This window comes from Lonchura striata, chromosome 15 (genome assembly GCF_050655825.1).
Source record: "Lonchura striata isolate lonStrDom1 chromosome 15, ASM5065582v1, whole genome shotgun sequence".
NCBI classification, from domain to species: Eukaryota; Metazoa; Chordata; class Aves; order Passeriformes; family Estrildidae; genus Lonchura; species Lonchura striata.
The window spans coordinates 15,208,544-15,231,529 of NC_140717.1; the positions used below are offsets into that span (position 1 = coordinate 15,208,544).

The 22,986-nt window shown below is 51.7% G+C and overlaps 1 protein-coding gene across 2 annotated transcripts in view; it reads left to right on the plus strand.

Annotated features, from left to right (window-relative positions):
• Nucleotides 1–8,505: 8,505 nt before the first annotated feature.
• The window catches only part of TMEM132B (transmembrane protein 132B), a 228,985-nt gene continuing 214,504 nt past the window's right edge, over nucleotides 8,506–22,986 (plus strand). Inside the window, exon 1 of one of the 2 annotated variants that reach the window (XM_085593384.1) lies at nucleotides 8,506–8,855. In XM_085593384.1, the coding sequence (XP_085449510.1) occupies nucleotides 8,771–8,855 (85 nt within the window). In that variant the 5' untranslated portion in view covers nucleotides 8,506–8,770. The remainder of the gene's footprint in view (nucleotides 8,856–22,986) is intronic. The other variant, XM_031506201.3, reaches the window with a different exon arrangement.

The window sequence follows — 22,986 nt, forward strand, 5'->3', positions numbered from 1 at the left end:
CACCGGGGCAGCGCCTCAGCAAACTGGAGGCATTAACAGGCTCAGGCCTGGATTTGGATTTCTCTGGGATCTTGTCCTGCATCTGGATGGAAACACCATAAAACATTAAACCAGCACAGAGACTACAAGCACCTGTAAGTAATTCATAAAACACCGCAGTGAGGGCAAGCTGGTGGTGCCAAGTGCCAGTCCCAATCCGAATTTCCCTGCAGAATACCCACCGAACCCATCCCTGACACCAGTTTGGCGACCTGCTGATATGAACTCCTAAAATTTCACCCAGGCTCCTGGCTGCATGCAGGGAGGGGGGTCAGAAGCTGCAAATCCCAGCCCTTGGTGCTGGCTCTGGGCTCTGGCCCCACCAGCCTGGTCGCCAGCAGCTCGCATTAAAGGGAGAAAATTCACACCTCTGCTTTTGACACCACAGACAGCTCCATCAGCTCCTCAAACACCACCCAAAGGCATTGCTGGGTTTAATGAAGGCACCCGGCTGCAGCTGGAGATGCTGCACGAAGCACAGGATTCCATGTTTTAGTGGAATGATTCCCTGATTAGTGGAATCATTCCCTGATTGTTTTCCACTCCAGTCTCCGTGCCCCGAGCAGCCTGTGGGCGCTGCACCCCGAGGGCACTGCGATGTCCCCTGCCCGCGTGGGACGGTGGCACCAGGCACCAAGGACCCATTCCAGGCGCTGGGATGTGCCTGGTACCCTCTTGTGAGAACCCCAGCCTTGCTCTGGGGTCTCATATGGTGGTGAAATTTCTCCTCCAACCCGTGATTCCAAAGAAAAACTGCGCAGGCTCTTGCTGTTCAGTCTCAGGGCAGTTTATTGTGAGTTATCGAAAAGATTTTCTTCTGGGGCTGCTGTGGTTTGCTCAGCAGCCCAGGCAGAGGCACACACACACCCTGACATCCTCTCTGCCTGCTGTCTTCTTCTTCTCTCTCCCTGCCCAGGGCTGCTGCTATCTTTTATATGATGTATTACATGTTTATAGTTTTCCCCCAATACCTACTACCTCTATTACAAAGTGCTTTTCTACTCTAAACCAATCTGTGAGTGCCAACATCACCAAGAACATGGAGGCGAGGAAGAAGAAAGAGCAAGGACAGGATCAGCCCACTTTCCTCCATCTTAGAACTTCTGACCCCCATGTACAAAGTAAAAACCCCCCTATACAGGTGCTAAAACCCCCCTGTACAATACTAAAAAAAAATTCCCCTCTACTTTGTAATTACTTTTACTACACTATCTAACCCTTTGTGACTGCTTGTTCCACCTCCAAAGTTGGTAACTCATTCCATGGCTCAAACTCAAAATTCCAGCTGTTTCCAGCTGCCTGCCAGGGTCTAAAATGCTTTTGACCAAGGCCTGGAACCTCTAAAAATGTCTGAGAGGCATTTTGAGTTCTGACACCCTCTGGGCTGTGAGCCTCTCCCTAGGCCAGCAGGACCCGGTGCCAGCACTTGAGTAAGTCCTGCTAAGAGCATCGCTGCTCCTAATTCACTCTGCCCACTCGATATTAGTTTTATTCCTGCTGGGTTTAAATCAGGCAGGGGCAGATGTAAACAGGCTTGTAATAAGCTGCGGAAATCGCAAAAGGGCTGCGTGACACATGGCTTGCATTTGATTCAAGTAGTTACAGTCATCATATCCATTAATTTTTGTAGTGCTCCTGGGAGCAAAAGTCCCTCCTTTTCATTAGAGAGACCCGGATTTCTAAAGATCCCGGTGCTCGACACGGCCTGCTTGGCACTCACGCTGTGAAAAAAAAATCCCTTTGTTTACACAGCCGATGGCCTGGGTGGGACCTGCGTTTTATTTACGGTTCTGCGATGCTCCTGCCCCGAGCTCCGCTGAGAGGCGAAGGTGGGCGGCATGGCTTAAAAAAATAAAAATAATCATAATAAAAAAAAAGCAAGCAAGCAAGCAAGAAAGAAAGAAAAAAGCCATAAACCCACATATATTCCAGGCAAAAAGGAATTGTCGGTGTGAATGTTGAAGCGCAGCGGCGACACGGATGACGGGGCTTCGAAGGCTCGGGGAGGAGGGAGCCGGGCGGATCCCGGTGCCTCGATTAGCGAGGCGCCCTCGCTCCCTTTCTGTCTCCGGGCTGCCTTTGCAACAGCCCCTTGGAGGGCTCCAGGCTCGTCTCGGTTTAGCCCTGGAGGACCAGGGGCTGGTTTTTGGCAATTTGGAAGGATGGGATGTGACGGGGCTGGTGCAGCCCGGCCAAGGCTGGAACCCCCGGCAGCTCTGGGGGAAGCACCTGCCCGTTCTTCTCCTGCTCAGTTTTTAGGGGTTTTATTCTGTTTCTCCCCAGGGCTGAGGGGCTCCCGTGAGCTCTCCGGGACTTGGTGGAAGCGGGGTTTTCCTGCTCCATCCTTTGAGCCTCTCCGGCTGGAGCCTGCGGGAGGATGGGCACGCTCCCTCCAGCCCTTCTGGGCATCCCACTGCCCGGGAGAGTGTCCCGCTCCCCCAGCGCCCTCCCGGCCCTGCCACAGCTTCTTCCGAGCTCACAGAGACACAGGAGGGAAGTCCCTCTGCTCCCACAAGCACAAACCCCATTCCTCTGCCTCTGAGCCCCTCTTCTCCCCCTCCTGTGCGTCCCAAGCAGAGGAGGAGAGGAGACATCGCCAGCGGGGCGTGGACCAGGCACAGGAGCCCCTGTCCTTTGCAGGTGGCTCCTGCTGGTGGCCGGGCTCGCTGGCCAGGGCAGGGGACACGGCTGGTTGCCCCACAGCTGTGGGCAGTCGCCAGTCTCTGAGCATTTCCAGCTGGCCCCACACACGGATCCTGCCGGGCATCCCCCCGCACCTACCCCATACAGGTGTTTGAAATGACTCAGGGAGAAACCAGCCAGTCTCCTCTCAGACCTGTCTTAAACCAATTGAATGATCTACAGGTGAAGAAGGAAGCAGAAATTACGGCAATTCATCACCTTTTAGTCTCTGCAGGTGCTCGGCGGCACCACCATTCCCCCCGCTCCGCGCTTTTCCTCCTGGGGGTGATTAACCCGCTCCCTTCTGGCGAGCGAAGCCCTCTCACCCTCTGGGGAGGATAATGAGCGAGAAGATGATTAAAAGGAACAAAAGCCTCAGCAGAGGAGCGCTGTGATTCAGCTCCTGCTGGCTCGCAGGCTGGCTGCCTGCCGGGGCTCCGTGAATCACTCACCTGTGATTCAGAGCGGCTCCTCCCCGCTGGTCCCCTCGGTTCCTCCTCTGGGGATGGGGCAGGGACGGATCCCCGGAGGATCCCACCCTTTGTATCGGGGCACAATGTTCCAAGGCCGCCGGTAACTTCCAGCAGCCCCAGCCTCCATCCAGCACCCCAGGGACTCATAACCCCAGTGATTTTCAGCGTTGCTCAGTGGATGCCATTAATTTTTGGTGGAATCTGAGCTTTCTCTAACACTTTGTTGCAGCTTGCAAGCAAGCAGTGGGCAGACGTGGTCAGTGGGACAGCCTGGCTTACGACGCTCAAAGTGGAGCAGGGTTTCCTCAGATGCCCCAGTGGTAGAGTTTCTGCCTCTCTGCACACACAAGACTTAAATCTCAAGCTCCACATCCATTATAGGACAAGGAAATTGTCCTATAATGTTTGTGCAAAGCACTGATCAGTATCTCGTGCTGTGCAGAGCTCCAGGGTTACTCGAGCTCCTTATTCCCTCCAGGAAATCAAGGTCTAAACACAGCTCTGGATCTGGCCCCCATCCTTACCTCCCCTTAACTCCCAGCTGCTGTTTTGCCTCCTAGTACCTTAAGGCATCTTTAAAATTCCCATTCTTTCTGTTCTCCTAGGGGCATTCCCCAAGCCTCCCATCTTTTGACATGTGAGTGATGTGAAAATCAACAGCTTTCTGTAATGCTGCAAAGTCTTTCAAGTCTTTCATAACACAGGTTGCCTCTGTGTGCAAAGTCACGCCAGCACAAAGCAAGTGTAGCAACATCCCACCGGAATAACTTAAAAGAAAAATCTCCTTTGGGAAAAGAATTATTTTGAGGATCACATATGGGAGGCCCAGATTACGGCACCACGGGTGGCTCTGCTGTCTGGGCTCTCTCCCCACAAACCTTTGGATGCTCCCACACCAGAAGAAGACAGGGAGTGACAAGCCGTGCTGTAAGCCAGCTAAGGAGCTTGGAAACGGCTCAGCATTGATCTGGAAACCAGAAACCCCCGGCATGAGCTGTGCAAATTCACTCAAGGAGCACTCATTGTCCTGTTGCTCCCGTGAGGAAGCTGTGCTCCAGCAGCTGGCTGTGATTTTAGTGATTTAGCTGCAGTTCCTCCTCACGCTTTTTCTATCTCCCAATAATCCCCTTCTGCTTTTCCAGGCCTCCTTTTTTAACCTCAGCGAGGCAAATCAATGCTGGTTGCCCCTGTAGTTGTGATCAGCTGGGTCTCCAAGGGGTTTGCCCCCACTGCTCCCCAAAACACCTCAGCACCCCCAGCTGTCATGGGAGAGCTGCTGTGCCACGGGCTCACCCCACAAGGTGCTTTCTGGTCTGCAAAATCCCCAATTCTGATGCATTTTTCCTATGAGGTCTTCCTTTTACATGTTAATTTGTACACAGCCCCTCGTGTTCAGCCCAAAGCCGACCAAGGAGTTTATTGCTGTTTGTATTTGGTTTTGTTTTGGTTTGTTTCTTACAACACAAACGAGGGAAGCTGTGGGAAGGAGCGAGGGCACTGCCAAGGAACCTTCCTACAGTCTGCAGACACCACTTAATTCATGTTTCCACTTCATTCTTACCAGAATATTGCCTTTCATTAAAAGGCAGTAAAAGCATTAAAGCATTTTGTAGTGGACGGAGAAGACCTTACAGCTTTATTGGGCTGAGAGGCACATAATGGACCACTACAGCTTTACTAACATCTCAAGCACCAGTTTGGGGAGTAAATTTTGGAAGAGCCAGCCTGGTCCTGCATGGAACAAATGGGATGGGGGATGAGCACCTCTCAGCCAGTGCACCTGGATCTCTGCAAGCGGGATCACTTCCCTGTCAGCACTTTGGCAGCCTGCAAAATTTCTCACTTTGGGTTTTCTTTCACATGTCGGATACAAAATCCCACTTTAAAATGTGCAGCAGTGCTGGAGTAAAGTCTAAATGCCTCCCAGTGCTGCCCTAAAGGTGAGGTGAGGCCCTTGGCTGCGTGCAGGGTTTGGGCTGGTGAGGGGACAGGGTCCTGTGTTCCCCAGCTGAGGCTCAGCCCTGAGTTTGAGCTGCACAAGGGAATTGTTTCCCACTTCCCTGTGCCCCATAACTCCCCTGAGCCCTGCTGCTTCCCCAGGGAGTGCAGCTGAGCCACAGGGCAGAGCTCACACAGCTTTGGATGCCCCTTGCACACATCACACAGTGATCCTCCTCCCCAGGGCCAGGAGCAGTCCCTGTACCTCCAGCTGGAAAACCCAAGATCCCCCCACACTCCCGAGGAAAGAAATGGGGTGTCTAAACCAGCTGATCCCCTTGTTTTGGATCGCCAGATTTCCATGAGCTGCTGAACGTTCCAGTTGTATTTTATTAGATCAGGTACTGACAGCAGACAGCAAGATGCTCTTCATTACTGCCTTTTACTCGTTTTATATACTTATTTATTAGTTTTAGGTTCTTTGAGGAACCCAAATCTTTGGGTTCCTCGAAGGTTTTGTTTTCTCCCCAGCTCTGTGGGTCCAGTTCCTCCAGCCTGAGTTGATTCCCAGGTGCTCTCATGCAGCTGTACTTGGGAGATAAGCATTTATTCACGCTCATGTTTGTGTGGAGCGGTAAAATATTAGAGCTAAATTTTTTATGACATTCCTAGGAGTGGTTATGGAGCAAACAAGATTACAGCAAGTACTACAGAAAAGCTTGTTTATGCAGGGAGGGAAAAAAATCAGACTTGGAGACGTGTTTGCAAAACTCTAGGAGAGCCCAGGGGAGGGGTTTAGAGTTCCCTCTCCTCTTCCTTCCCTGCCTCGCCGCTCTCACTGCGAGCACAGCGCAGCTCCCGGCGATTCGGGCGGAGCGCCTTGGGAGGAGCGGAATTCCAGCTCCGGCACTGGGATGTGCTCGCATTCCAAGGCAGAGCGCACGGGCAGCGCCTGGCTCCGCTGGCACCGGGGCGATGCCGCTGCTGCGGCTGGCACTGCCCTGGGCACGCTCCTCACCCCGCTGCACATCCCTGGGGTGCCTTGGGCACATCCTTGGGATGCCTGGGCACATCCTCGGGGTGCCTTGGCACATCCTTGGGGTGCCTTGGGCACATCCTCGGGGTGCCCTCCAGCTCCCGAGGCTCCCTTCCCACACCTCTGGGCAGCCCTTTGCACACCCCCACCCTGCCTAGGGTGCCCTTTGCACACCCCCACCCTGCCTGGGGTGCCCTTTGCACACCCCCACCCTGCCTAGGGTGCCCTTTGCACACCCCCACCCTGCCTGGGGTGCCCTTTGCACACCCCTTTGAACCCTCGCACACTCTTTGAAGAGTAATGCCCCTTGCACAGCCTTTAGAACGCCCTGACACTGTTCAGGATGCTCTGCCATTGTTCAGGATACTCCCACATCCCACGGGATGTCCTTTGCACGCCCTTTAGAACGCCCTGATACTGTTTGGGATGCTCTCACCCTGTTCAGGATGCTCTCACACCATTCGGGATGCTCTGACACTGTTCAAGATGCTCCCACATCCTCAGGGACGCCCTTTGCACATTGTTCAGGTTGCTCTCACACCATTCAGGATGCTCTGATATTGTTCAGGATGCTCTGATACTGTTTGGGATGCTATGACATTTTTTGGGATGCTCTGACGTTTTTTGGGATGCTCTGACATTTTTTTGGGAGGGTCTCACCCTGTTTGGGGTGCTCTCACACCGTTCAGGATGCTCTGATACTGTTCAGGATGCTCTGACACCGTTTGGGATGCTCTGACTTTTTTTTGGGATGCTCTGACATTTTTTGGGGTGCTCTCACCCTGTTTGGGATGCTCTCACACCATTCAGGATGCCCCCACATCCCGCAGGATGCTCTTTGCCCACCCCCGGGATGTTCTCTTACTGCTCGGGATGCTCTTGCAGTTTTTGGGATGACCTCACTGGTTTTGGGATGCCCTCGCAGATTTTGGAGTGCCCACACAGATTTTGTGATGCCTTCGCAGATTTTGGGGTGCCATCACACATTTTAGGATACTCTCACACATTCCGGGGTGCTCTCACACATTTTGGGGCGCTCTCACACATCCCGGGGTGCCCTCGCTGTTTTTGGGGTGCCCTCAGACGTTCCGGGCCACCCTCACAAATTTTAGCATTCCCTCACACATTTTGGGGTGCTCTCATACATTCTAGGACCCATCCCGGGGTGCCCTGGCTGTTTTTGGGGTGCTCTCACCCATCCAGGGGTGCCCTGGCTGTTTTTGGGGTGCCCTGGCTGGTTTTGGGGTGCCCTCACCCATTACGGGGTGCCCTGGCTGTTTTTGGGGTGCCCTCAGACATTCCGGGGTGCCCTGACTGTTTTTGGGATGCTCTCACCCATCCAGGGGTGCCCTGGCTGTTTTTGGGGTGCCCTGGCTGGTTTTGGGGTGCTCTTACCCATACCGGGGTGCCCTGGCTGTTTTTGGGGCGCCCTGGCTGTTTTTGGAGTGTCCTGGCTGTTTTTGGGGCGCCCTGGCTGTTTTTGGAGTGCCCTGGCTGTTTTTGGGGTGCCCTGGCTGTTTTTGGAGTGTCCTGGCTGTTTTTGGGGTGCCCTGGCTGTTTTTGGAGTGTCCTGGCTGTTTTTGGGGTGCCCTGGCTGTTTTTGGAGTGCCCTGACTGTTTTTGGAGTGCCCTGGCTGTTTTTGGGGTGCCCTGGCTGTTTTTGGAGTGTCCTGGCTGTTTTTGGGGGTGCCCTGGCTGTTTTTGGGGTGCCCTGGCTGTTTTTGGAGTGCCCTGGCTGTTTTTGGGGCGCCCTGGCTGTTTTTGGAGTGCCCTGACTGTTTTTGGGGTGCCCTGGCTGTTTTTGGGGTGCCCTCAGACATTCCGGGGTGCCCTGACTGTTTTTGGGGTGCTCTCACCCATCCAGGGGTGCCCTGGCTGTTTTTGGAGTGCCCTGGCTGTTTTTGGGGCTCCCTTTTCCCAGTTTTCCCCCGTTTTTCCCAGTTTTCCCCGTTTTTCCGCGCGCAGTTCCGCCGGCGGCCGCCAGGGCGCGCGCGCGCTCTTTGCGCGGCTCGCGGCCGGCGCGCGCCCCCCCCTCAGAGCCCCCCGCGCGCCGGGGGAGCGGCACCGGCACCGGCACCGGGACCGGGACCAGAACCGGCACCGGGACCAGAACCGGCACCGGCCCCGCGGGCCGCCGGCCACCGGGCCGAGCCGAGGCCACGCGGGGCTGCCCCGCTCGCCGGCCCCGGGCATCGCGCATCCCCCCGGGGAGCCGAGCGGCACCTGCGGGCCCGGCCCCGCTCAGGTGAGCCCCGGCACGGCCCGGCACGGCCCCGGCACAGCCCGGCACGGCCCCGGCACGGCCCGGCACGGCGCCCGCTGCCCCGGGGGAGCCGCCGCTGCTGCGATGCGGCGGGGGCGGCCGTGAGCGCGGGGCCGGCGGGGACCCCCCTTCCTTTTCCCATTCCCATTCCCCTTCCTTTTCCTTTTCCCCTTCCCATTCCCCTTCCTTTTCCCCTTCCCTTTTCCCGTTCCCGTTCCCGTTCCCCTGCCCTGCCCTCCTCCGCGGCCGGAGCGGAGCGGGCGGGGAGCGGGGGAGTGGTTACGGGCTCCCGGCCCCCCCCGCCCCGCTCAGCCGCCCCTCTCCAAATAAATCAGCACCATGACTACTTCTGGGCATGGAACAAAGAGGATGCTCTCCCGGGGCCCCGCGCTGCTCCTGGCGCCGCTGCTGCTCCTGTGCCGAGGTAACCCGGTCCCGCCGCCGCGACCCCGCCACTGTGCTCCTGTTTGTTTCGGTTGCTTTTTGTCTTCATTCCCGTGTTTGTTTTCAACTGTTTGTGTTTATTTCATAGCTGCTCCCTCTCCCGCTGTTATTTAGGGCCGTCTCCCCCATGCCAGCCCTCCCTCCCCTGCGGGAGGAACGCGCTCCCGGCTCCGTCTGGGGCGCACCCAGGAGTCCCCATCCAGCTCCGCTGCCCCACGCGTGTCCCCTGTCCCCACGCGTGTCGCGGGCTCCCGGCCCCCTGCGCGAAGGCTGCCCGCTGCTTCGGCCGCTGCCGATTTGGGGGGGGGGGAAAAGGAAAAGTTTGGGCATGCCGGAGCTCTGGGGGATGGAGAAGGGTCGTGGGATTTGGGCTTTCCCACGAGGCAGTGACCCCCGTTCCTCCCCGATGCGCCTCGCTCTTTCTGACTACCTGTGGGCGCGGGTGGGGGGAAAGATGTGCAGGAGCTAAACCCCTTCGGTAACAAAATACTTGTGCGACCTTTTTGCGCTTATTTCCGAGAAGGACGGGTTTCGGTGGGCTGGCGGCGAGCGGGGTCTGGCCCTTGACTGGGCTCCGGTGGGATTCCCTCATCACGGCCAGCTGCGAGGCAGGGAGTGAGGCTGGGAGATGCTCTTCCTCTGTTATTTTATTTTTATTTTTTTTCATTTCCCCCCCAGCTGGAGTTGGGAGCAGCGTTTCGGGTCCAGCTTAGGGTGTTTTGTGGGGAAGGGCTCACCCCAGGCTGCCAGAGCGCTGCCCCTGGGAAAGTCTTTAGCAGGACTTCTGGGGACGTTCTCTTCTGCCTGCTCCCGTGAGCTCCCTCGCAGATGCTGTTCCTAATAAACAGGGGTTGTTAAAAGCAAATTAATTAAGGTGCATGGGTGCTGAAGTTGCTCGGGGATTCTTTTGCGCTTACTGCTTCTCGGGACGGTGCTCGCGTTTGGCCGTAGCGTGGAGCTGGGGCTGCTGGGGAAACTTCACGGGGGGTTTAGGAATATGCCTAAATGCAAGGATTTTAGGTGAGAAAGGAGCGATCCACGGGAAGGGGAATAGCAGTAGCTGTCGCTCTTGGGGAAGGCACAGGGAAGGCTTTGTGGTGGGGAAGTGTTTTAGGAAAGGTTCCTACAGGAAGAGCAGGAACGATTTGCTAGGAAGGAGGCATCAACCTTGGGGACACAAAGAAGATGGACAGCAGGGGCTCCTTGCTCTGCTCGCCCCAAAAAGCACTGCTTGCCCCTGCCCTCCAGCCCCCTCCTTGGCTGGGCTGTGTTGCAGCCACGGCGGCACCTGGAAATCCTCCTGAGCAGGACACGGGGACCGGGCTGCAGAGTTTGGGGTGCAGGGCATGGAAAATGAGGCGCAGCTTGTGGGGACTGGGGCACCGAGCACAGGACGGAGGGCACGGGCTGCCCGTGGGTCGGCACTGCCCCACGGAACAGTGGCTGCCCGTGGGTCGGCACTGCCCCACGGAACGGTGGCTGCCCGTGGGTCGGCACTGCCCCACGGAACGGTGGCTTTCTGTGGTCACTGCCATGCCCTGTGTGCCGTGCAGCCCTTTTATTGAGGAGGGAGTTAGGCGCAGCAAAGGAGCTGGTTTCCGGATTTTTTTTTTTTTTAAATCTTTTTTATTTATTGCTTTGACATATTAATGCTAATCTTTTCCCTGATATTCCCCCCCTCCCGTCTCCTCCTGTGTGGGTAGCTACCATGGTGAGATTGGGCTGTGGGTGTAATTCTTCCAGCGCTCTGAGTGCTTAAACATATGGAAACCCACTTTGAAACAGTTTGTGGCTGCAAACCTACCGACGAATGCATGCATGCATCCATCCCTCTCCGCTGCTCTGAGCCCTCCCTGCTCAGTGTGCGCGTCAGGAGCTCGCAGCGCGCTCTCAGCTCGGGCTGTGAATAACCAGCGCCTTCCCCGCCTGCGCCTCTGCTCTCCCGGCCTCAGCATCCTCCTGTCCCAGCCTGGCGCGGCCCGCAGCGATGGCCGTGCCTGCAGAGGGGCTCTGGGGTCAGGGCAGAGCTCCTCGGAGAGCGGCGGAGCCTCCCCCGGGGATCTTCCTGCCGCTCCAAGTCGCTTTTCTCCCCTGGATTGCAGGGGTTAACGAGCCGCATCTCGGTTTGGGCTCTTGCAGACGGGAGAGACACCTGCACGAGTCACGCCGCGCTGCTGCCATCTCCGCGAAGCTCGCAGAGACGCTCGCTTGGGCTCTTGCCATTTTTCTCTATTTATCTGCCTTCGCTCCCTCCCTTCCCCCTTGCCGGGGCCGGCTTTGGGCAGGCTGCGATGCGGGGGACCGAGGCTGAGTTTCCGCAGCCTCCTCAAAGCGGGTGGCGTTCGTTCGCCTGTCAGGCAGGTTCCCTGAATAGCTTTGTGAAGGTGCAATTAAGAGATCACTCTGCTGCCCCGGCTCTGCGGCTGCTGGCGAGCCGAGGGTGTGCGTGTGTGCCTGGCAGCCCGGTGCCGCTCACGCTGAGCCCGAGGATGTCTCCGGCTGGCAGCAGGCCCCCGTTTGTTGCTGGCATCTCGGCAGGGTTTTGGCCGCCTTCCTCGCTGGCGGCGGCGGAGCTGTCTCCGAGGTTTTATATGAATAGGTATCCTGCGAGCGAGCTGGACGAGTTACCTGGATGTTTTGTTTTGCTGCCCGGTGCTGTGTCACCGGCTGGCTCCGCTGCCAGGGGCAGGGCAGGGTCGGAACGCGCTCCCCCGGCCCCGGGGGATGCTGCTGGCAGCCGGGCGTCGGGAAGGACCCGCGATTGCTTTTACACTCTGGCTCCAGGGGGGCGTGGGTGGAGAGACATGATGCTTATTTTATTATGTGTCCCTGTGTCACTCTACCTAATATGGAGACACTTTTTGTGCAGAGGCTCTTTAGGAACAGAAATGAAAGACCTGTATTGTCTACTGTACAATAGATTTGCAGATCACGATCGTACAAACTGTTGAAATGTCGGTTATTTTCCCCAGATTAGTGCAGATCTCAACATTTTATGCAATGACTGTTTAAACTGAAGTGGGGGATAGTGGGCTGGGGGTAGAAGTCTGAAATTATTATAGTGCCTTTTGCTCCAGCATCCATTAGAGCAGAATATTTTAGATACCCTGATTTTACTTCCCATCAGCATAAATCTAGACCAGCTGCTCTGAAGTCGGTGAAGCTACTCTGGATTTATGCGTTGCTGCTGCGATTGGTATTGGGCTCTCTGGGAATGCAGGAGGCAACTCGGTGACTTACCCTGCACAGAATTTTTCAATTCAAAATCTCCTGTCACTGCTGCTGCAGCCTCCTTTGTGTATTTGAAATGGGGAAGTCTCACTGGTTTTGGGTTTTGATTATTTTCTTCGATATGTGTGGCTTGGTCATAGAACTCTGTTCACTGACTCTGGCTGATCAATAGAGGCTTTTGTGGTTTGAATACCAAAATAGCTACATGAAAATATAAAAATCAATTAAATGCAATTAATTTGCTGTATTTTATTGCTGGGAATGATAGTCACTCCCAGCCCTATCATCTGTGTTTAAAGCAGCTTAGTGTGGCGAGGAAGGTATGAGCGAGCCCAGGAGCAGCTGCAGGCGGTCAGAGCAGAGGGTTGGCAAGACTGGGACAGGGTTTGTGTCTCAGGAAGGATTTTTTGGATGAAGGATGCGCTCCTGAGCCAGAGATGGCTCCATTTATTTGATTGCTGTGCTGGGTTTGCCATCATGGCTTTGGTCGCTCTTTGAGCCCAGGCAGCAGTTTGGAAGGCACAGTCCCTGGGCAAGGACTCCCTTGTTTCAAAGTGCCTGGAGGGAAGAGTCTGTGCTCCACGGAGGTGCACAGGGATTTGGGTTACACAGGGCTTTAGGCTCTGCAGGGTTTTCCCATTGGTGGAGATGGAGATTCCACCCTGCTGGCCCCACGCTGAGTCGGGGTCATCCTTCCCTTCTCCATGGCTCCTCCATCTCCACAGCTCCTCAGAAATGTCTTTTGCAGCCAGGCTGCTCAGGGGGCCCGTGCTGGCCGTGTCCCTTTGCTGAAAGGTGGAGGAAGGAGTGTCATTACTCCTGATGTTGGGTTTGGCAACACGTGCTGCTTGTCCTGACCTTGGTGGCTGATGCTGGTACAAAGCACAGGTTCTGCTGTGATGGAAGGTGGCTTCCTTCGTGAAGCTCTGTGCTTCGTGGAGGTGGCTGCAGACCTGGCCTGTCTCAGAGGAGCAAAGGGGAGCTGGCAGCCCCCTCTGTCCTGCACAAAGCAAGCAAAACCAAGGTCTTCTGCCCTTAATAAACCTCCGGGTGAAAGAGAAGCCACCCCACCAACACAAATACCGTCAGCTCAACAAATTTAATTCCCCGATCTTGATTCCCCATTCCCTCCTTGCCTAAACATAACGAGTGCTAGCTGGTGACAAGCAGTGACTCGGATTGTTGGCAGAGCTGTAGCTCTCAGCCCTGTCAGTGGCTCAGCGATGTGCTGGCCCGTGGTGCTTCCCCAGCTGCCACGGAGGCTGTGGGGTGTGAGGCACCGTGTGGTGCTCTAGATGTCGTGGAAGATGCTTCGCTTTCGCGCTGCCGGAGTTCCCAGCTGGCATTTCAGAGGGAGCAGCTCCCACGTCAGGATGGGCAGGCAGAAATGACAAGCAAAGAGGTCCCTGGAGACAGCTTAGGGGAGGGGATGGGGATTGCTCAGTGTCTGCTTTCCCTGGGTATTCCCACTGCCCTCCGTGACGTAGAGAGCTGTGATGGGAAGGAAGCCAGGGCTGCTGGAGTGTGTGTGCTGGGTGAGCTCCTTGTGCAAGGACTTTGCTGCTTGGGCAGTGCACAAATTCGCTTTAGTCTCAGGTGCAAGGTAAATATTAATGTTTTTTCCACGCTTCCCAAAAACTCTCTTGCAACACGCTTTGAGCTGTTCTTTGTTTACATAAATGTTTCTTTCTGACAGCATTCAGAAAGCTTCATGAATTTATGATGTGCTCCAGATTCAAGCACACTTTTTTCCTTTTCTCTTTTTTCCTTTTTTTTTTTTTTTTTTTTTTCCCCCAAAAACACTCTTTCCTCCCAAATTTTGGTGATGAAATGGCAGGAGGAATACATATTTCAGCAGACTGTTGGGAGGCAATGTAAACACCATCTTTCATGGAAAATCAGTTTGTTCAAGTTCAAAAGCAGCCCAGCCTCTCCACTTGATCAATTTGCCTGTCATAGGAGATGATTTTAAAAGTGGTGATTATGTCCTATCTTGTCTCTTGCAACTTCAGGCAAGGAGAGAAAATTAAGTGTAGCATTTGATTTTAACTCTGTTTTTTTTTTTTCCTGATATTTTTTGGTGATGGTGGTAGTCAGAGAGCAAGCAAAGGGGTGCCCTGAGGGGTGAGGGATGGCCAGGAACAGAGGAGTTTCCACGAGGCTGCTGTCTGCTGAGTAAACTAATTGGAAACTGCACTAAACCAGCTCTGCTCATGTCACCGTGCCTGCACCAGCTGGCCCTCAGGAGCTGCTCTGCCCCATGGCTTCCCCAGACCAGTGGCAGGAAATGGGCTTTTAGTGACAAAGCTGCTAAATCCTGGTGAGCTCAGTGCTCTGAGCTTGCGTGGCCACGTCCTCCTGCCTTGGGATGCTGCTGCCATCTGCTTAAAGGCTGTGCAGGGACCCCAGCTCTGGTTATGGGGAGGGGATGGTGTGAAACCACCCGTGCTGGGCAGCTCTAGCTTGACATCGTGATGGAAAGAAATGATGGAAAAAACTCCACTGATGCAATTCTGTGGGAATCCAGGGCTTCCCTCTGGCTGCCTTGGAAGGCCTGGGACCCTGGCAGGGCTCAGGAACCCCCCTGGACAGAGCCCCCAGAGACACTGGCTGTGATTTCTGGCCATGGAAAAGAGTTTTCAATCTTACAGGATGAATTGCCAGCTCTGAGTGTTTGATATCAGTAATAAGTGTGGCACGGGTGCAAAAGTAGAATTTTAGGATTCTAGATGAGGGGTCCAAAGGGGACAAGATGGAGGAAATTGGGTGTGCCTTGTCCTTTTTCTCCTTCTTCATGCCCTCCATGTCTCACTGTGGTGTTGGCATTTTCCTGTTGGTTCAGGCTGGGGACACACTGTCCAACGTAGGTGACAGATCTTGGCACGTTCTTGTAAATCCAGCCCAGGGAGTTTCTGGTATTTAATGTTTGTCACATCCCACTGAGGGCAGAGCCCCACACGCTGCCCTGCAGGACAGAGCTGGGCAGGGCAGCAGAACATGTGAGAGATCAACAGAATAAACAACCTTAAAAACCAACATAAATTAATTACAACTTCTTCTTTGGCAGTGAGGCTGAAAGGCAGAGACTTTTACAATCTCGGGATCATCAATAGCTCAGATTCCGACACAATTCCAGCTGGGGCTAAATGGAGAAGCAGGGATGGAAATCCTCATTCTGGCCAAGCCACGGGGCTCAGCAGGCTCCAGAAATGGTGTTTGCACCATGGCATGTGTGGGAGGTGGTGCCTCTGGCCCTGTGCTGAGCCCATTGATGCACACATCCAGGCTGGGAGAGTTTAGCTGTGGGCTGAGGGAGCCCTGGGGGATCAGCCTGAGGAGGAAAAGCATTTCTGCTAGAGAGGGGAGAAATGTCATCCTCATTACCTCAGAAATAAAATCCTTCAGAAGGATTGAGAGGTGCACGTATCTTTGAGTTCTTTTGTTTAGCTTGTATGGAAACATTTCAAAAACAGATGGCAGAGCAGAGATTTATTTCCCGTTAAGTGCAGAGGGCTGGTGCACAGGACCTTATCTGCTTGTGGGCCCTGTAATAAACCTGCCAGCAGGTGATTTAAACTCAGTTTTTCTGATTGGGAGAGTAGTGAAAGGAAGAGGGTTTATGTTACTTAGGAATTTTATGGCCAATGTTAGATTTTTAAGATGCAGGAATGATCAGGGCATGGCTCTGTAGCACCGGAGATGTTCATTTCTTTAATAAAGGACCTTCCCTGAGTCAGAAAAATGAACTCTTTTCCATTATTTAGCAGCTGAGCTGCCGTTGCTGTTTGCATGAGTGACAGACACAGCTACTTTATATCTCAGTTTAGGAGTTGTTGTCAATTAGCCCCAGATTTTGCTGAGCAGCAAGACTCTTGTCACAATGGGGGAGGAGGGCTGTCTAATGGATGCTGCAGCTTCAATAAAGAACGAAACTCACACCAAAAATAAGACAGAGCCCCTGTGCCCTAAAAGGGAGCCCTTGAGCAGATGGAGCAGGTTTCTATGCAATAAGCAGTAATTAGAAACTCAGTAAAGAGTTGATAGCTGCTGACTGGTCTTGGTACCCAGATTTTTGTTTGAAAAAGGAAAAAAATCCAAGATGAGTTTTGGAAGGAGCTGGTCTGGATGTCTGTGTGGGGCAGGTCCCTGGGCAGTGTGAGCACCTGGTCTGGTGAAAGACAGCAGGCACCCAGCCCCAGTGCCTCTGTCCCTGACCCTGTGCAGGCTGAGATGTCACGGGGGGTTCCCAAGGGCACTCGGGAGCAGGGAGCAATGACACAGGGGCTGATTTGTCTTTCACTGAAACAGGCACCCAGTGAAACAGGCTTTTAAAAGGTTGCACCCAGAGAGGATGGTAGGAGCTTTCTGGAACCAGCAGAGCTCTCTCAGGGCAAGCTCAGAGTCTCCAAATCATGGGGATTAGCACTGGAAAAGTTGGCAAATAAGCTGCCTTTCCCATCTCTGGAGGTTGGGTACAGCCTGTTCCTGAGCACGGCTGGTTTTCAGCCATGCAGGACTTCTGCTGCTTCCCTTGGCAGAGTCTGCAGCCCATCAGACCTCTCCTCCATTCCGCCTACACTTTTCCTTCTTTGCTTCATTCCATCATTTATTGGGTGACCTGAGTTCCCAACTCTCTGTCCCTACCACCCATCCAAAGCTGAGTCCAGGCAAATCTATTAAATGGGGACAAATGCTCAAACAAGGAGTGGGAAATGCTCAAGAAAAAGAGCTGGGTCTGGCATTTAAATATCCAGCATGTAAATGCATTTACAGCTGGAGGTTATTTGGAGAAGAGAGGCCAAGGACTTGAAACACACGTGGTGATGAGCCATAGATTATGCTCTGAAAACACTCAGAAGGCACTTGCACTATCTAATTCATCTCCCACTAAGACATTCTGCTCCAAGGTGTTTGGAAATAATGGAGTAGCTTAGATACTAACATTATTAAATCCTCATCTCTGACAGCTATGAAAATTAATATACAAAGGTTTCTTCCACTTTTTTTTTCTTAATGCAGCACAGTTACTCATTTCAGGTATTTTGCTTAGGAGTAGCCCACTGAAAGTTATTAGCATGAATATTGCTGCAAAAAAGGCTTAACTCCATTAAAGAGGAAAAACAAGCACGGGATAAACAGAAGATAGCATGAATTTTATTAGAGTTGAGACATTTTTTTCTTTTCAAATATTAATCATTCATCATTCTTTCACCTGTAGATCTCAACGGGCTTTAGAGGAAAAAGTGGGTACCATGGAAGCCCTTGTCTGTCCTCTGCATCATCCCCAAGAGGTGCCCTGGGGCAGCAGCCCAAAGTCTAAGCCCTGCTGGCAGGGAGAGCAGAGCTGTTGGGTGAAGCTGGGCCCTGGGGTTATTTTTTGATGGGTTTTGCTGCTGCTCTTTAGGGAGTGAGGCTCACCTTGGGCAGAGGTTGCTGAGGTTTGTGGCCAGTCCATGAGCCCTGGTGTGCTGAGCACAGCTCAGCCCTGGCTTGTTCTGGTGCCTGAGCTGCTTGGCACCTCCAAGCCCCATCCCAGGCAGTGCTGAGGCTCTCTGTAAGGGCTCTCTGTCTGCCCCGGCATTGGCACTACCTGGTTCTTCTGCTGTGTTTGGTTTGCACCAGCCCATTACCATTTTTATGGGAAGTCATAAGCAGAAATGAAGAGCTGGAATTGTTGTTCTGTATTGCTAAAATCAAAGACAGCCCTAAAGAGGAGAGCCCACATGGTGGTGCCCATCTCATCACCTTGGTGGCATGAAGCTGGACAGGCCGTGGGGATTGGGGAATTTTCAGGGACTGCACTGAGGAGCTGTTCTTCAGACATGCCCTTTTACACCCCAGTGTCCATGCTGTGCACCTCATTTCACTTATTATAGTGTCACAATGAGATTATTGGAGTCTGGGGGACAAGTACCAGCTCCTGGGTGCAGCTTCACCTGTGTCTTCTTGAAGTGTCCTGCTCATCCAGAGTTAGAGCATCTCCCTCCCTTTCTCTGAGCACAGTGCAGCCCAAAACATTAAATGTGTAAGAAGGCTTTATTGCATTTAACCTCATGGGGACAGCCAAAGGGCACTCACAGCTTTGGTTCCTGCACCAACCAGCAAATCTCAGATGGATTCCCAAACTGCCCTAGAGCCTCTGAACCCTCCTCAGAGGGCTGAGAGCTGGAGCAGCCCCAGCTCTAATGCATATCTGTCAAAATGCTCACCCCTGAGGTGTCTGGGAATTGCTGTGGCAGACTCCACTGTGGGACCTCATCATCTGAGTTATTATCTCCAGAACACAGTTATCTCCCTCAATGGCAGTCTCCTATTGAAAATCATCTCTTTCAGCAGGGCACTTGCATTTATTTACTGTGCTGCTTCTCCCATTAGTATAATCATTACTCCTTGGACTGGGTTTGAATTCAGAGCATCCCACTGTGGTACTTAAAGAATTAATTACAGTGATGAAAGAATTCCTCTAAAGACTTCTATGAATTGGTCTGGTTGAAGTGTTTTAGCTTTGCTTCAATTGGTGCAGCCCTTGTCAAAGGACGGTGAGAAAATGCATGGGTCAGTGATTTAGATGAGGTAAATTATGTTAGAAAAATTGATTTGATTTAGAAAGTGAGCTTTCAGATCACAGGGAATTGCCTGCTCCTTTCTCTGCCGTGCTGATTCTCCCTGAAGATGAGCAGAGACAGATAATTCGGGGTTAAAGTAAGTGGTTCTTGTAAAAGGTTTGTCAGAGAGCGAGGAGAGATGGGCTGACACACATCTTTAGATAAACCATTATTGACCCCTATATTGCTATCTGTGCATCAGCTGGAGTTACAGATGGACAGGAATGCTTATAAACACGCTCAGGCAGCTCATGTGGCTTGCTAAAGAACGAGTCCTTGTTTTTAGGTTTGGCTTTTGTTTTTCTCTGCCCGGAGATGGTTTTCCCAGGCAGCACGCTGGGGTGTGTGCTGAGTGCTGCCTCAGCCAGCTCTGCATTGCCGGCTCTGTGCTTAGTCATTCCTGGGGCTGGCACTTTGCTTTTCCCGAGGTTTTTCACTTCCTCGGATCAAAATGTGTTTCCTCCTTCCTCCCTTGTCTTCATCTTAGAGGGGCTGCGCTGCCTGGGCTGCGCTGGGGCAGTGTCCCCTGGGGGATGGTTCCCAAAAATCACCTCCTGAATGAGCACTTCCCTTCCCTGCATGCTGAGCACTTCTCCCGGCCACTGCCTGTGGGAGTGCTGGGTTGTGAATGCAAAGAAAAAGTTTAGCTAGAAGTTTTTTTATTTTTTTCTTAATTTAAAAAAATCTTAGGTTTCAGCTTTTTTTTTTTTTTTTAACTGAGGAGGAGTAATACTTTATAAAGTTTTTTATATAATTCTATATAATTTTTTATAAAGTTTTTTATTCTTTATTTTTTAAGGAAGGGTTAAAAGTTTTGATTTTTTGAATTGTTTTTATATTTTTAATTTTTATGGGGTTTTTTTACTTTTTTGTTGGTCTATTGTTGGTAGATTTTTTTTTTAGAGAGATTTTGGGGGGAATGTAGATATTTTAGATTTTTTTTTTTTTTAATTTGTAGGGAGTTAGTTTAGTTTTAGGGTTTTTTTTTTATTTTTTGGTTTTATTTTAGTTAGGTTATAGGGGTTTTTTTTCCTCCATGGGCCAGGCAGGGGAGAGTCTGTACTGCACTCTGACTGGAACTAAAGAGAGAAAGTTTCCCTGGGAGTTCTGGTTTTTAACCCCTCTGTGTTCTCAGAGGCGTGTCCAGCCTTCAATTTGTTAATCTAAATGTTAATATCTAACCTTAATTACTGACTGGCTTGACTTGCTTTTTTTTTTCTGAGAAAATTCTATGTCAAACTACACAGGCTGCTGGCTGGGGACCCACATTGGTCCTACCATCCCTGAGCTGCTCCAAGCTTGTCAGGGAGCAGGGATGGAGCCTGGCAGCACTTCAGTAAAATTTGTCTTTAAAAAAAAAAAAAGTTCAGGAGATGACTTTTGGCTAGCAGTGCTTTTTGTTTCTTTCTCACCTTGCAGAACCCTCTAGATTGCAGAGTGTTTGCTGGAATGCTGAGAGATCTCATTTTTGCTCTGTCTAGCACTGGTGCTGTTTGTCTCCATGGCTCCAGCACCACCTTGGCAGGGAAATGCAGGAGTGGGGCTCTGCTGTGCCTGTGCCATTCCCTGTCCCCAGGGTGGGCACCAGCGAGGGGCAGAGCCCCACGGTACCCACAGGGCTGGGAAAAGGCTCTGTGCACATTCCTGTGCTTGCAGAGAGGTTTTTCCATAGCCCAGCCCCGGGCTGGGAAGTGAGATGACAAGTGCAAGGAGAGAAATGATGCTGGGGAGAGCTGGAACGGAGCCTCCCGCCAGCAACTGAATTCAAGGCTGCAAAAAGAAGTTGCAAAAGTAGCAATCCATCTGTCCACTTAGTGGGAGAAGCCTAAGATCATTTCACAGTAATCAGCCCCCTGGTGTTCAAAAAAAACCCAACCAAAAATACTGCAGGTTTGTGCTTTACTGTGGGTAACTGGCAAAATCTAAAGCAAATTAATGTTCTCAGAGGCTGTGAGGCTTTCTCCCTCCTCTTTTTGACAAGCAGGGGCTGTATCAAGTTAAAAATAATATAAGGAACAATAGACTGTCTTTGTTTTTTTAGATAACCATATTTCTGCCATATATTTCAGAGGTTTTTCTGTCCTCACTGCAACTCTCTGGTTAATTACCAGCAGAGTTATTGGCAAGTGGGTGTTTTTGTGCAGGGTCAGCTGGGTGGTGAGCAGGGTCACCATCACTTGGCGTGTTCCCAAGGCGATGCACCGTGCAGGTGCACTGCCATGCTACAGCTCCATGGCTCTATCAGTGTCTCCAATAACAGGCAAAATATCCAGGCATTTTAATTTGGTTGTAAAAATTTGCTCCAGGCACTACAAAGAGCGGGAGTGTTTGTTTATTTATTTATTGTAATCTCATTTTATTCTTCCTTTCCCATTAACTGTGAGGGCATAGAGGAAACAGGCTACAAAGATGCCTCTTGATTTTTGCTTATGTGAATTGAGGAGCATGGGGTTGGAGGAAGATCACTGATTTCTGCCTCTGTGTGTGGAAATGTTCATTCAGATTAAAGGAGAGGTGGCAAACGGGGAGGTTTGGACATGCCAAGCTTGAAGGTGTCCATAAGGATCACTTCTTGCGAGCCATTACTGGAGAAAGATGTTCAGGGTGGGCGTTTCCTTGTGCCAGGTGTGGGTGGCACGCTCTGGAAGGATGTACCTGCTGTCCCCTGCAGCCACCTTTGGTTTTTTGGGTGCCTGGGGCTGTGGGGAGCAGAACTGGACCTGAGCACACGAGCGAGGCACAGCAGAACTTCTCTGTGCAGCCAGAGCTGCTGAAATGCAGCAGCTGCTTCTCTGCTACACGACAATTTGTAATTAAAACACAACTTGCCATCCTGATTAGGTTAAGCATTTATATTAATTTGCAATTTTTTTCCCCTCTGTATTGTGTAATTAGCAACATATGACGCTTACATTAGCTCAGTTAAAAGTTATAAGGATTAATTTGCACATCAAAGCCTCCCCAGGAATCAGCTGGCGCTGCACACCGGGGTGTGGAGTGCCCTCACGAACACCTCCCTGCCTGCTCCAGGGGCACCTGGAGGCTCCAGTGAGCTGGTTCCTGATGTTCCATCCTCCTGCAAGGCCACAGGGTCCCTGTGCCCCCAGTCACTCCAAAAACGACAGCGTGACCCTTGCCAGGATGTGGCCATTGCCTCTGAGCTGGGGTGATGCATCCTGAAGCACCTGGGAGCGCTTCAAAGTCATGATGTGACATTGCTGGTGGTTCTAGGTGCTTTGTGGATATAAGCATTGCTCTAAAGCGTTTTGGCCAAATTCTGATTGTTTTTACCCAGGTTAATCTTCAATTATGGGTTTTGCCTGAAGGCTTTGTAAGTCAGATTGGAGCTCTAACTAGTAAAGAACCTTGTTCAAGCAAGCCAAAACCAACAAGAAAACTACTATAAGCTAATTATAAAGAATGTCTTCTTTCTTTCTTATCTAGTCATAATATTGTCTTTCTTTCCACCTTCTGCTGAGCTGTGAAAATATTCTGCGAAATGATATTTTTGAGTAGATGGAAAAGTACACCCCTGTCAACAATATTTTTCTATTGTTCATCAGAGACAGGCTTCATAACAGAAAAGATCTGTGCTGGGAAAGTACCTCAGCTGCAAACAGTTTATTCAAAGTCAGCTCAAATAGCAGGGAGGGTTTTTGAGTTCCTGCTCCAGCTGAAGTTGAAATGCAGAATGCAGCTTCTAATATTTCAGAGACATGAATGGTGCAGGTCATAATAATGTGTTGCCATTTTCACAAAAGATGGTTTTTTTATCAAAGCTTCCAGTGGAAAAGGGTCTGGAGGAGTTAAAATATTTACACACTGTTAAAGTTCCTGTGTGAGGGTGCCATCTCCTTCCCTAGGACACTGTGGGTGAGTGGAAAATGAGTTCCACCTTTTTTGGTTCGTGTACCTGTCTGTGTGTCCATGCACTGATGTTAAGTTGGTGGGGTGTTAAATGTTTCACTTTTCCAACCATCAATTTCAATTGAATTTCATAAGCCATTAAAGTTCTCTGCTGCTTTCTTTGCTCTTCCAGTTATGTGAGCTTCAGCCATTTAGCTGTGGGTCCTGAGGCATGATTGCTCTGTGGAGCAGCAAAAGTAAATTGGTTCCTGATGTAAAATCCTTTTTTTTTATATATATATGTAATTTTTTTTTCTTTTTTGATCTCTCTAAGTCACTGTGAGTGGTGTTACACTGTTGGGCTGATGATGGGAATCTTCAAGCTCGGCTTTTTCTGGTCCAGTTCTGGATTCCCCCTCACAACATCTT